The sequence below is a fragment of the Pleurodeles waltl genome, chromosome 11, assembly GCF_031143425.1.
Source record: "Pleurodeles waltl isolate 20211129_DDA chromosome 11, aPleWal1.hap1.20221129, whole genome shotgun sequence".
NCBI classification, from domain to species: Eukaryota; Metazoa; Chordata; class Amphibia; order Caudata; family Salamandridae; genus Pleurodeles; species Pleurodeles waltl.
In genome coordinates, this window is record NC_090450.1 from 988,602,198 (window position 1) to 988,616,091 (window position 13,894).

Here is a 13,894-nt window from a genome sequence, read left to right on the forward strand (position 1 = left end):
ACAGGCCACTAGAGGTCTAAGGTCTAGCACAGGCCACTAGAGGTCTAAGGTCTAGCACAGGCCACTAGAGGTCTAAGGTCTAGCACAGGCCACTAGAGGTCTAAGGTCTAGCACAGGCCACTAGAGGTCTAGCACAGGCCACTAGAGGTCTAGCACAGGCCACTAGAGGTCTAGCACAGGCCACTAGAGGTCTAGCACAGGCCACTAGAGGTCTAGCACAGGCCACTAGAGGTCTAACACAGGCCACTAGAGGTCTAACACAGGCCACTAGAGGTCTAACACAGGCCACTAGAGGGCCAGCAGAGGTCTAGCAGGGGTCTAGCACAGGCCAGGCCACTAGGGGTCTAGCACAGGCCACTAGGGGTCTAGCACAGGCCACTAGGGGTCTAGCACAGGCCACTAGGGGTCTAGCACAGGCCAGGCACAGGTCTGCAGAGGTCCGGGCTGCAGAGGTCTAGCATAGGCCACTAGAGGTCTAGCACAGATCCGGCCCGCAGAGGTCCGGCACACAGAGGTCCAGCAGAGGTCCGGCCCACAGAGGTCCGGCACGGGCCAGCAGAGGCCCAGAACGGGCCAGCAGAGGCCCAGCAGAGGTCAAGCATACATAAATGCTTCCACAGGTGTGACCATCTTTCAGTCAATGGGAATGTTCAACCGAGCTGAAAAATCTCCATGAACATAAATGAGTGATACGCTGTGTACCAGTTCAATCCCTTTAATCATCTTAGGATCATTCCAATTGTTTCTGCAAACTCTGTTTTAAGCAACAAGAACTATTTCCTTATTCAACACTTGCCTAGCTTTCCAAGGTTTTATTTTTTGATTGAAAAACTTTTCTAAGAATACAGCCAAGAATATCTCAGCAGTGACACATTATACTGCCAGCACTTCTGTATCTCAGTGAGTAGGAGGCGAGCAGCCTGTGCTGCTCCTAGGGCACACCCATTTAGGGTACTAATGTGACAAGTCACCGAGAGCCCTTCCTAGACTTTCTTCCTAGCGCCCAGACACACAATTCATCCCCCAAACAAGCTAGACGCCCCCTCCTCATGAGCTCGGCGAGTACTCAGTAGTGAACGCACGGAGACAGGGTTCTCCTCCAGTACTCTAGGCTGTTCTTCACAGGAACCACAGACTTCAGTCTGGTCTTCAGTACCACATGATTTCTTGGTTCTTTTCTGCTGCAAAAGAACACAAATTCCTTCGTACTAGTCATCCAGTGGAAAACATGTTTTCATTCCCACTAAAGGGTCAACTTGGGATCCACAGGCCTCATCCTCATAGAGCAGTGCCAGCCCTTTCTTGATGCAATGTCTTTGGCACATCCAATGCGTTTTTTGCAGCCCCCTTTCTTCTAAGCAGCATCTTACTCAGGCAAGGACACCTCCAGTACCTCCTCAGCAGTGTTAGCTCTCTCCTTCAAAGCAGGGTCCACGCAGCCTTCGGGCAGCCACGAGCGAGGTTTCAAGGTCACTGAGCCCAAAACTGACAAAGGGAATAGGCGGTTGATACCCCAACCCAGGTGCACAGAGAAATCACCACTGTTGAGGAGACCTTGGATTCCTAGTGGAGAAACCTCAGCATCCCAGCAGAAAATATCTGCCTGATCTTTACACTGTGGTGGCAGAGGCTTGATTCCTTATTCCAGCAGATCAGTTTTAAGGTTGGCTATGTGCAATTTTGCCAAAGTGCTTCTTTACTCAGACTTGTCCAGCCATGTTCTTGTCACAAGGTAGGAGCACAAAGATGAGGTGGAACCAGAAACCCAAAATAAGGGTATGAAGGCAAGGCAGGCAGCTCCACATAACTGCCTGTTGGGGGGCAGCCCTTCCAGACACCAACAGGCAGTGAAGGTGAGGATGGGAAGTCAAGAGTCTGACTGGGACAGAAAATAGGCCCAGGCACTAAAATAAGAGTGGCCCCCATTAACAAATCAAATAGCTAAAATAGTGGTCCACGTCTGCAAACCTGGTCAGTTTTTAAGTTGTAAAAAGATGCTGTAAAGGCGTTTGGCAATGTACAAGTCCACATCTATGGTTCAATTGTTCATATGTAACTGTCATCCCAAGTGATGGCTCGAAATGATATCGACCATCACACAGGCAGACCCTGTCACCTGTAAGAAGATTGCAAATCACAATGTATGAAAAGACGTGCATGAAGAGACTATCATATGCACCACAAGTAAATGCCAATAAAGAGTTATATATAAAAAAGCCTCTGGTTTGGATAATGCCTGAGGGATCTGATGAGACCTGTGGGTCCATGGCCCCTCAACAATGTGACTGACCCACTCCAAGAGATGGTCAGGAAGAACCAAACTTAGAAGGTGATGGAAGTGAACCAGTCAGTGGTTCTGCAGCAGTATGGCCGCACAAAGTTTGGCCGTTAAGGAGGTGTGAAAACATATGTGCTTGCAGGAAGTGTGCAGATATTTTTCGGTTGCAACATATCTACAACAGTTACTGGAAAGTTTGATCCAGGTGTGGGCTGAATCCAGTGGCAGGGCTGCCTGAATTCGATCCCAAAAGCCTGGTTTTAATCTACTCGCCCATGTTTGACCAAAAACATTGCATTCTGGGCAAGCTTCTTCAGCTCCCGGTGCCTCAAACTTTACATGCGTCTAGTGTGATGCACAATAAGGCGATGTGTAAATATGCTATAAGCACTCGTATTAACAGCCCTGCCCTTTATACAGCCTTGTAGCATATTTGTTGGAGTATAATTCTGAAAGAAATATTTCCTCGCCTCTTTCTCAATCACACTCTGGGTTTTGTAACCTGGTTTCAACTAAAACCAAATGTACACGCAAAATATTCTTCTAATGACCGCAGCATGGGCTTGAGATACCTCTGTTGCAATATAACTGTTCTCTGCAAAGAAAGCCACACCACCTTAGTGGTAGGTTTGTGAGACACCAAAGATCAAAAGCAGAGTATAAATATATATTTGTCGACAGGCATTAAAACTGAGATTCTGAGTCCCACAAGCCAAACCAACGTCAAACCCTCAGTACAGTCTTTATTTTACTGGTGGAATCTGCAGAGTTACCTTTCTGTAGAACATCTAGTCCAAGGTGGCCCATGCAAGGGAAACCACATAACCACAGAGCGGTAAGATGGGTGGTCTGATTTGTGGGTTAAAGCAAGCAATGTGAGTTACTGACAATCCAACGTAGATTTAATACTTTCCCCATCACGCAGTGCACAGAAATCTATAGTATCGCTTAGTTACTGGGGATAGAAGCAGGCGCTCCGCCTTACTGCCATTAAGGCATATCCCACTGGTCCAACGCCCAGGTGACCTCAACAAAACTCCATACCTTACATCTGAAAAGGGAAATCATGTTCTAATGACATAAATCATTTGCTCTCATGTCCTACAGATCACAAAGCCCACATTTCACCAGGACCCTTTGTTTAAATTTTCTTGGAGATGTAGATGGAACAAATCACTCCAAAGTCGGTAGAGATGACCCAACAAGAGCAATCGCTTGGTCCTCAAAAACTCTCCTAATGCTGAGGCTTTCGAGCAGTCCACACATTCCTGCTCAGCACCACAGGCTCACAGACTTTCACAAGTAAGGATGGTAGGGCTATAGTCCGGGATGAGCCCAATACGAAGAGAACACATTAAGATGCACAAGCCCATATTTTTTTCTTAACCCTTTTGAATTTGGTGGGAAAATGGTGAGAAATGACCCACACTATTGGCTGAGAGATGGAGGACTTCAACAACGCAGACTTCTTCTCATACTTCTACGATTTCCATCTAGATGAATTGGAGACAACCTCATGGAGGGATCTGGTTGTGGCTTTTCCGCTCCAGAAACAAGTGATATTGAAAGAGCGACTGAATGGGGAGGACGCAACACTCAATCGCCAAGAGTATCTCCCCAGCAGTGATGAGACTGAGTGAACAAGATGCCCAGGCCAGGATTATTTATGCCTCTTATGAGGACAAATTATGGACCACAAAAGGAGGATAAACCCTCCTCTTATCTGTACTTGATTTCTGGACAATTGTGTCACTCAGATGACAGAACTAGTCCTTCTTGTACAGAAGTTAAAGTCTGATTTTCATTGGTATTGGAAGGATATAGAGAAAAATAGGTCTGGCTAAGAGGCTGTACTCAAACACGTGACGCGTCCTGTTCCAGTTAGATGCAGTGAAGAGCTTGTTCCGTATTGTGTGCATCTCAAAACTGGGTTGGTTTTGCATGTGCCACTTTAAGCACCGAGAATAGAAAAATTTAGTAAAAGCAAGGGAGGGATGCCTACGCAATAAGCACTAACACCATCATCTTCTGGAAGCAGTTTCATAGGAGATTCAGAATCCCAGGAGATACTCCACCGCAGGAGACAATGCTATGTTAAGATTTTTGTTTCTGGCGACTAATCGTTGGAGCAGCCGGTCAGTAACTGATTATCCCCAGGGTAGGATGACCCTCTATTCATGTAGTATGGAGCGAACAGTTGGCCAACTCTACATAAAGACGCTACATGCTCACCCGTGACCGAAGGGGGAGATGAAGTAGAAGCAGCAGTGCACTCGGTTGTCGATGATGTGACGTCGGTTCAGGCCGCTCTCATCGTGCAGGTAGCGCTCGAACTGATTGTCGATGTAGTGGATGATGGTTTTAAAGCTGAAGTAAAAGTGTAAAGAGGAAAAAAAAACGAATCATCAAATATGGAAGTAACTCACGTAATCTCAACATAAAAACAATGCATTGTTAAAAACATTCTCTTATCGTTTATAGCTTCAGCACTGCCTTACAGCTCTTTATCAAGGTATCTGACCGCAGACTAAAGACACTAGCAGAGCTGTAGGTCTGGACATTTCCACAGCAGAACGTCCATGTTTAACCCGCAATGACTGAACGCCGGGGCCCAGGATAATATCAACCGAAAGCCAAGCTTAAAGTTATTCAACAACAACGTACATGGCCCACTCTGCCAACAGAGTAATGAAGATAAAGGGGTGACTCCGGCAAACAATGTAACCACCCCCTAGTCATACCTATGTTACTGTAATGCGCGTTCAAGGGACTCACCGACTCAGAATAACTTTCTGAAGGCTAGTGGGGTTCAGGGGGCAACTCTAAGCCTTGTCTCTGGGTGCATGTCATAATAAATTTGAGGCTCGCATCAGCCTAGATTTATCAAGATTAGGTGTTTGATACTAAACACCATAGGTTCAGTGAAGCCACTATGTGACTGGGTCACTCATGTTGACGAACGTCCAGCACATTCCTTAAGATGGCTTCCCTGTCCACTTGCAGTGTTCAGCAATGGGGCTGGACATCAGAGGGGCATATCGGCTCATGCAGATATGTCCACATATCAAATATAATGCACCCTGCCCTGGGACCCCAGGCCTGCTGTATGCGTGATTTACATATATTTAGATGCAGTGATAGTAAGATGGCACACAATGGGTGCGCCACGTCGTGTTTTCACCTGGCTTGCACCAGGACATACAGACTGCAGGGCAGTTGTGTGAATCTCTTATTTAGGGGGATCACTGGGGGTGGCACAATACATACTACAGCCCTTAGGGACCCTCTCCTCTACCCATGCCCTAGGTAACAGGGGTTCCACTTACTAGGGTCTTACACAGATAGAGGAGTGTGCTAATTATACACATGATTTCCTGTTTTTAGGGGAAGAGCACTGGTGACCTGTATAGCAGGGACGCAGTGCACCTTAGTCGAAAAATCTCAGTACCTGTGAGTAAAAAGTGGAGGGTGACTGTCAAAAGGGGCATTTTCCTACACAGTCTTTCAAGTGCTGTAGGCAGTCACCCAAAAACTGTACCTTCGAAGATACTCATAACTACTGCGGACCCCAACCTTCATCTTTTCACTCACGCCCCTGCGAATTCGATTCTCAGACAGTGGGTGATGATCTATTTGTGCTAAACTATTCGACTCTACTACATTTCTGTAATAAACAATTAAATCACATTCAAATGTTTTTGGTCCTTTCTATTTTCTCTGTGTCAGCTTATGTCTCTATGCCTGGTGACACCTCCTCTTGTCTCAAATAAAAAAAAATAAAAAAAACAGGCTGCGTGCTCGACAACCTACGACCTGCCGCCTCTTTATTACAAATACCACAGGAAAAACTACTTGTACGTCTGGAACATGTGTTTCCTTGATGGGACAAGAGCCAGTCCAGCGTGGCACCTTCTTGTAAGGAGTCCACTGCCAGCCAGGATGTGTCATGTAGCTTTGGGCGGAAAAGCCAACTCCTTCAGTGACGACTCAACTCAGGAGAGTGCATTCTGTTCTTGTTGCACCTTGCCTTCTGCTCCTCAAGAACATGGTCACTGACGGAGTGTATTGTACACCAGAAATGAGACATCTGGGAAATGACGCTGCCCTCTCGAAGAGCAGATGTGCTGTTCCACTTCATCTTCCTCAGCCTTTCATGGCATTCAGAAGCACTCTCTAGGCCAGGGGTCTCCAAACTACGGCCTGCGGTCCACATTCGACCCGCTACAAGATTTTATCCCACCCTCTGTTGTTATCTGCAGTTAATTATTTTGTCAGAGCATTTGCTAATGTTTGTACATCATTGCTCAGTTTAAGCACGGCATTGTTGCTTTGTAATTGCCACATTTCTCTTTTGTTCTGAATTATATCATGCAAATTACAAAAAAGTTCCAAGTAAACCTTATTCATTAATTCAAATTTTATTCATTCATATATTGAACTGATGTTTTTCAGACAAGAAATATTTGTATAACATACGTAGTGGTCCTAGTACTGAAATGCTCGGAGTTATCATTATGTAGCTGGACCACAGGGACTGACGAGTGGCCAGTACATTTCTAAAATGACTTCTGTGCACTTACGAAGTCCAGGGGGTTGGAACTGGAGTTTGTAGGGGCACCTCTGCTCGCGCAGAGGTGCCCACACACACAGGGACCTGTACCCTGCCCTTTGGGCTTGAAGGGCCCACCTGAGGGATGACTTACAGTGACCTGGTGTAATGACCAGCAGTGAAAGGGTGCATGCACCTTTTCACGCAGGCTGCTATGGCAGGCCTGCAGGCACAGTTTGCATGGGCTCCCATGGGTGGCATAATACATGCTGCAGCCCATGGGAGACCCCTGAAGTAACAATGCCCGGGTACCTAAGTACTATATACTAAGGGCTCCCAGGGGTACACCAGTATATCAACTGTGGGGTGGAAGAAGTTCCAAAGCAACTAAATTTGGAAGGGGGAGCACAATCACTGGGGTCTTGGTAAGCAGGATCCAGGTGAAAAACTGACATCAGGCAAAATCGGTACAAGGGAAAGACGGCTCTGATGGATGCTCAGACGCCATCTTGATTCATACTTCCAGAGTGAACCTACAGAGAGCAGCCACGAGCAGCAATACCCGGCTCCGACGCTGGAATTCATACCAACAATTACAGTGGGGTATAATGAGCTGTGCCCTAAAAACAACATTTTTATTTAACTTTTCTGCCAAGCATGAAATCCCCTCTCGTGGGCGTGTGACAAGCGCCGAGAAACGAGCAGGAAAAACAACTTCCCACCAGCCGGGGTGGCGGGAATGTGCTTTGAGGGGGCTCCTTCTGTACAAACAGCATCACGAGGGGCCAGCTAGATGGGGCCGAGCGGGGTGCAAGCCACGGCCGCGTGCTGCAGATTTGCAGGCTTAGATCCGGCCGCCCCGGCCCGGGGAGATGGCATCCAGCGCACTGACGCTGCTTCTGGGGCAAGGAAGGGCGGCCATGTGGGCGACCCCAAACTCCAAGCAGTATCTAGGGCTGCAAATTAAAAAATCATATTAATTGATCACCTGATCGATAAACGCACGTGCGTTATAAATGGTGATATCCATGCTTGTTGTAAGGTTGACCATGTTTTCATACGTACCCCCGGTGCTGTACGGTACAGAGTACCGGCACTTTATTTTGAGAGGGAGAGTACCTGCACTTCTCAAGACAACGTAATACTTTTCAGTGGAGAGCATCGGCACTTCTCAGAAACAAGCGGGTACTCTGACACAGAGTACCTGCACTTCTCAGAAGCAAGCAGGCACTTCAGAGTACCTGCACTTCTCAGAAGCAATCAGGCACTACAGAGTACCTGCACTTCTCAGAAGCAAGCAGGCACTACAGAGTACCTGCACTTCTCAGAAGCAAGCAGGCACTACAGAGTACCTGCACTTCTCAGAAACAAGCAGGCACTCCGACACAGAGTACCTGCACTTCTCAGAAGCCAGCAGGCACTACAGAGTACCTGCACTTCTCAGAAGCCAGCAGGCACTACAGAGTACCTGCACTTCTCAGAAGCAAGCAGGCACTACAGAGTACCTGCACTTCTCAGAAGCAAGCAGGCACTACAGAGTACCGGCACTTTATTTTGAACGGGAGAGTACCTGCACTTCTCAAGACAACGTAATACTTTTCAGTGGAGAGCATCGGCACTTCTCAGAAACAAGCGGGTACTCTGACACAGAGTACCTGCACTTCTCAGAAGCAAGCAGGCACTTCAGAGTACCTGCACTTCTCAGAAACAAGCAGGCACTCCGACACAGAGTACCTGCACTTCTCAGAAGCCAGCAGGCACTACAGAGTACCTGCACTTCTCAGAAGCCAGCAGGCACTACAGAGTACCTGCACTTCTCAGAAGCAAGCAGGCACTACAGAGTACCTGCACTTCTCAGAAGCAAGCAGGCACTCACTCTCTGACACAGAGTACCTGCACTTCTCGCGCACTCTCTCACACAGAGTACCTGCACTTCTCAGGAGCAAGCAGGCACTACAGAGTACCTGCACTTCTCAGAAGCCAGCAGGCACTACAGAGTACCTGCACTTCTCACGCACTCTCTGACACAGAGTACCTGCACTTCTCGCGCACTCTCTGACACAGAGTACCTGCACTTCTCGCGCACTCTCTCACACAGAGTACCTGCACTTCTCAGAAGCAAGCAGGCACTACAGAGTACCTGCACTTCTCAGAAGCAAGCAGGCACTACAGAGTACCTGCACTTCTCAGAAGCAAGCAGGCACTACAGAGTACCTGCACTTCTCAGAAGCAAGCAGGCACTACAGAGTACCTGCACTTCTCAGAAGCAAGCAGGCACTACAGAGTACCTGCACTTCTCAGGAGCAAGCAGGCACTACAGAGTACCTGCACTTCTCAGAAGCCAGCAGGCACTACAGAGTACCTGCACTTCTCACGCACTCTCTGACACAGAGTACCTGCACTTCTCGCGCACACTCTGGCACAGAGTACCTGCACTTCTCGCGCACACTCTGGCACAGAGTACCTGCACTTCTCGCGCACACTCTGGCACAGAGTACCTGCACTTCTCAGAAGCAAGCAGGCACTACAGACTACCTGCACTTCTCAAAAGCAAGCAGGCACTCTGACACAGAGTACCTGCACTTCTATTCTCCTGCGCTGACCGGTCCATCGGTCTAGGTACAGAGTCCAGTGCTCAGCACGTGGCCAGTCCGGTCAGTTTCCGGTACATACCCGTCCTGTGCGCCGCCGCAGTGCATGCTGGAATAAAGGTCCTGGTACCCACAGAAAGACACCTCACAGCATCTGCACCAGAGGCCTATGCCCAGCTCTCATCTAGCCGCATCCTTCTAGGCTGTGTAACATGGTGCCCCACCTCAGGCCTAGGTCTCTGGTAGGCCCCGCACCCCACACTTGGGCTGACGCAAAGCACATGATTTTAAAATGCCTAAAAAAGCAAAGTTTTCAGACTCGCCTCCAGCTGACATTAAAAAGAAAACTCGATTTATGCTCCAGCTGGGCTGGACCTCACAGACTAGTCCTTGTGCCACTCTGGGGTTTCCCTGATCATCTACGCACAAGGGCAGCTTTCACTGGGCTCAGGATGGGCTGCCGTGACCCCAACATGCCACCCTCACCCCATTCAAAATGCATCATCAACCCCAGAAACGTCTTTCCGTGAAAGATCGTCTTCGGAATCTGCACTGGGGGAGCGCGTGGCCTTCAAGGCGCTCAGTGTAGCGCATCTTGAGCTCCACGATAAAGCATTGGCGGCCAGGTCTGCTTCTCACTGGTACAGGCCGTGCAGGCATTTAAGATCAGCCTCTGGCAAAAAGTGGCAGTCCCTAAATTTAAAAAAGAAACCTTGGACGCGCGCTCCTCTGTGAGGGCTGCTGGGTTCTGGAGACCTTGCGCCCAAATTCATGGCCGAGACGGACTCTTTCGTGCGCTCTGAAATCACTTAACCTGGCTTTTCACGTCCCAGGCTGCTTCTTTTAAGATGTATCTGAGCAGTTGTTCTTTCCTTCGTGTTTGCCTTCTTACATTTATTGTAAGTTAGGACTGTTCTGTTGTTCTTTCGTCACTGGGATCCTGGATAGGGTTTTAGTATTCTGTAGGTGCAGCGCCTCGATGCCTGCGGGATAATCACGCTTTACAAATCTCTCTTCATTCTGATTTCATCCTGCAGTGTGGGACGGGGTTGAACATTTTCGCCAGGGCTGACTTGGTTGCCACTTGGGCCCCTCACCGTCAATCTGTCTTTCCAACATGCTAGCGCTTTGAAGGCGACGCCAACAGCTACATAAACCCTTCAATGAATGCACTGGCTCATTTTTCGTAAGTGTCACCTTTGAAAACGCAGAGTACGGATGTGTTTCTGCGAGGCCCGGGTGGATGAGGCGAGCTGGGATTAGACAGGCGGGCAAGGATGGGAGCCGAGATCCGCATCCCAGGTCCCCGTGGTCCACCCCAACAATCTACCCACCGGACCATATCTCCTCTGACGTGCATCCTTTTATTCATCTCCACCGTCCTATAACCCAATTACCACCGTGGTGGGGCCGCTCTCTGCCCATGCCCAGGGTCACACGGTGAGTGTTAGGGGACACATGTGGCTTCGGCTTCCAAAGGCGCCCGGACTCCTACAGTGTAGGGACCATGGAGAAGCCGCTGTCTTGGAGCGGTGGTCCGTGCCCCCAGACACGGACCATTGTACCCCAGAGGAGGCTCCAGGCACCAGCGGGGCACCAGGGGCCCCACCACACAGGCTGTGCGCCATGATTGACAGTTCAAAGCGCTGCTGCGGTTATTAACCGAGCAGGCTCCCGGCTATGTACAGGGAGATTAGCCTAGAGACATTCTTTGATGCTTACACACGCAGTTTTTGTGAGGCTGCACAGTTTAAAAGAAATAATGAACCCAAGAGGTATTCTGAACAACAACACTACAGTCCCAGTGATACACACACACCCCCACCCCCCCCCACCCCAACAGGACACTGTTCAAGTCAGGGCTGCCATGTGTACTCTGGAAGGAGGACACGAAGTCTAGACTGGACTGGGGAGTCATCTCACAGGCTAGGGCTGACAGTAAGGAGCCCCCCTGACATGGAGGCACGCCGTCACCCCACTTTAGTAAGACTCTGAACCTACAAGTGCCTTGTTCAATATCTCGCCCTGGGACTTTCCTCCGTTCTCAGAACGACTCACAAAACTGGTCTAGAAACAGGTCGCTGCACTGATTAAAAATGATTGGCGTGTAAAAATGTCGGAGGACAGATGGAGGTGTCATCTGGGGATAGGTGTGGTGGCGGCGCCCTGTATGTACAACCCCGAAAACGGAGCCTCTTCTGTTCAGTGTCTCAGACACCATCGATTTTACTTGACGAGGTTTCGCCTGGGCATGGCCCACTTCCTGGTTTCTGACCCATCTACGGGACATGGCTCTGGGGATTCATTACCCTGGCCATGTGATTCTCGGACGGTGCAACTCCATATGTTTTTATTCTGTGAAGTATATAAATAGCAGAGAAGGACCTTTTTAATTCTATTATTTAGGTCATTAAACATTAGGACGTGAAAAGATGAAATTCATTATTTACAGTTATTACAACTTGATATGGTTTGCTTTGCAATTTATTGTTTTATCTCCTCAGTAGTAAAAGAGAGGAAAAGGGTGGGGAAATGATTTATAATCACATTGCTGGCTAGCCAATACTACATTTTTAGATGTACACTGATAATTCAACCTAATCTATTGGAATATCTTAATCAGAAATACCATGTGATTTTAATTCATTAGGCTTATAAACTTCTTTATTCCGTTGATGGTTTTATCTAGAATGTATTTCTTAAACTAAGTAATGTATTTAATGTAATGTTTTGTATGTGTACTCTTTTATAGATTATTACCTAAATCCGAATAAAGATTTTTAACTAACTGACTCACATAACTGTTTAAAACACAACCATCCCACACCACTGTGGAGCTCAAATACCTACCTCCAGACAACTACCTCCCCAATAAATGTATCTTTTTCCTGGCTAACGGGTTTCAATAGTAGAGTGACAAGCTGGCTTTAAAGTATTTCATGGTACGCTACCCCGTTAAATGTGCCTACCTCTGAAAGTCATATATACCTACTACAAGTTTCAGACAAAGGACCTTTAGCAGGTACATTTGCCAAAGCACCGCTGGCAAATTATTTGTTTACAGTTCCTTCTTGGATTGCACCTTGGCATCAGGTGTTGGAACGAGTGCACACGCTAATAATGTGATGATCATTACTGAGTCTTTAATATATGTTGGGTGATAGGAGATAGTTGCATGACTAAATAGCCAGCTGCTTTGTTTTTTTGTATAATATTAGTTCATTAGGGCTTCGTTGCACTACCCCACCGTTAACATTATTCCTTCTTTTCTTGACACTATATTCAAATATGTCTCGCTTTACAAATAAGCAAGAGGAGATGTCAAGGGATCTTTTTTCCCAATCATGGAATACATAATTTAACTGATACAAAGGGTAAAGGCCAGGAAGGCCTAAAGGTTAAATTCCAAAAATTGGAAAGACTAAAAAAAACAGGAGATGGCCAGATGGTGGGATGGCATTACACTACAGAAATATTTAGATAACAAAAAGATTCCAAGAGGCTCGGGAATCTTAGTTTTCCCAACCTTTGAAGATCTAGATGAGGAATCATTGAAAGAATGGGAGGTGAATTTGCAGAATGCTTCATGCCTAATGATGCGTATATTGATCAAACATGCAGACAAAAAAGTTGCGAAGTTACAGGTCGCAATAGATATGATGGAAAAAGATATTGAGGCTGTGAGTCTCAAAGAAGTGATATATAAGAATTATGAAGTTTTTGACAAAGTAATGGACGAATACCAGTTGTATCTAGGTGACAAAAAGCTACGGAAAATCAAGAGAGATGATGTGGATTATAAGGAAGGTTGGATTTATACGTTTGCACGTAAATATGATAATGTGAAAACTACCAGCTTGGGAAAAAAGCACACGTGGGGATACTACGGAATCAGAGTCGGTTAGCAGTAGCTCCGTGGTATCACTGGAAAGTGCAGTATCGAATGAGGGGGTATCATCTAATTCTACATTACAACGTCCATCAACGTTTTTAGCAGAAATTGAAAGATTACGTCTGGGGACCAAGCTAATATGAAAAGAACAAAGATCAGAAAGGAGGGGGCAAACGTTGGAAACAAAAACAAAGGAATGGAGGCACAAGGGGGTACAAACACATTCCAAAAACCTCGCAGGACAGTGTTTTATGGATACAGTAACATTGATATCGGAAGATGATATTGATCACATGATGCATGACAATAAATTGGTTGTTGTAAATTGGTCCAATCGTATTCTTAATAAAGTGGAATGTGATGTATTGAGTACTGCTGACCAATGGGAACATAACAATATGATTATTGAAATGATTGACATTATTCTCTCTAAAAACTGTTTCCTACATGATGGTTGATGGTTTCACCAACTACAGGGTACTGCAATGGGTTCCAGGTTTGCTCCGTCTTATGCCTGCCTTTTTATGGGCTGGTATGAGAGGGGGCATGCCTGGGGGGATATGCTTCCACTTGAACTGATTCAA

General features: G+C 47.1%; 1 protein-coding gene across 2 annotated transcripts in view; it reads right to left on the minus strand.

Annotated features, from left to right (window-relative positions):
* Positions 1 to 13,894, minus strand: part of LOC138266478 (septin-2) — a 242,321-nt gene that overhangs the window by 157,149 nt on the left and 71,278 nt on the right. For both annotated transcript variants that reach the window (XM_069215313.1, XM_069215314.1), the window contains exon 6: positions 4,511 to 4,645. In XM_069215313.1, coding sequence (XP_069071414.1) covers positions 4,511 to 4,645 — 135 coding nt within the window. The remainder of the gene's footprint in view (positions 1 to 4,510; positions 4,646 to 13,894) is intronic.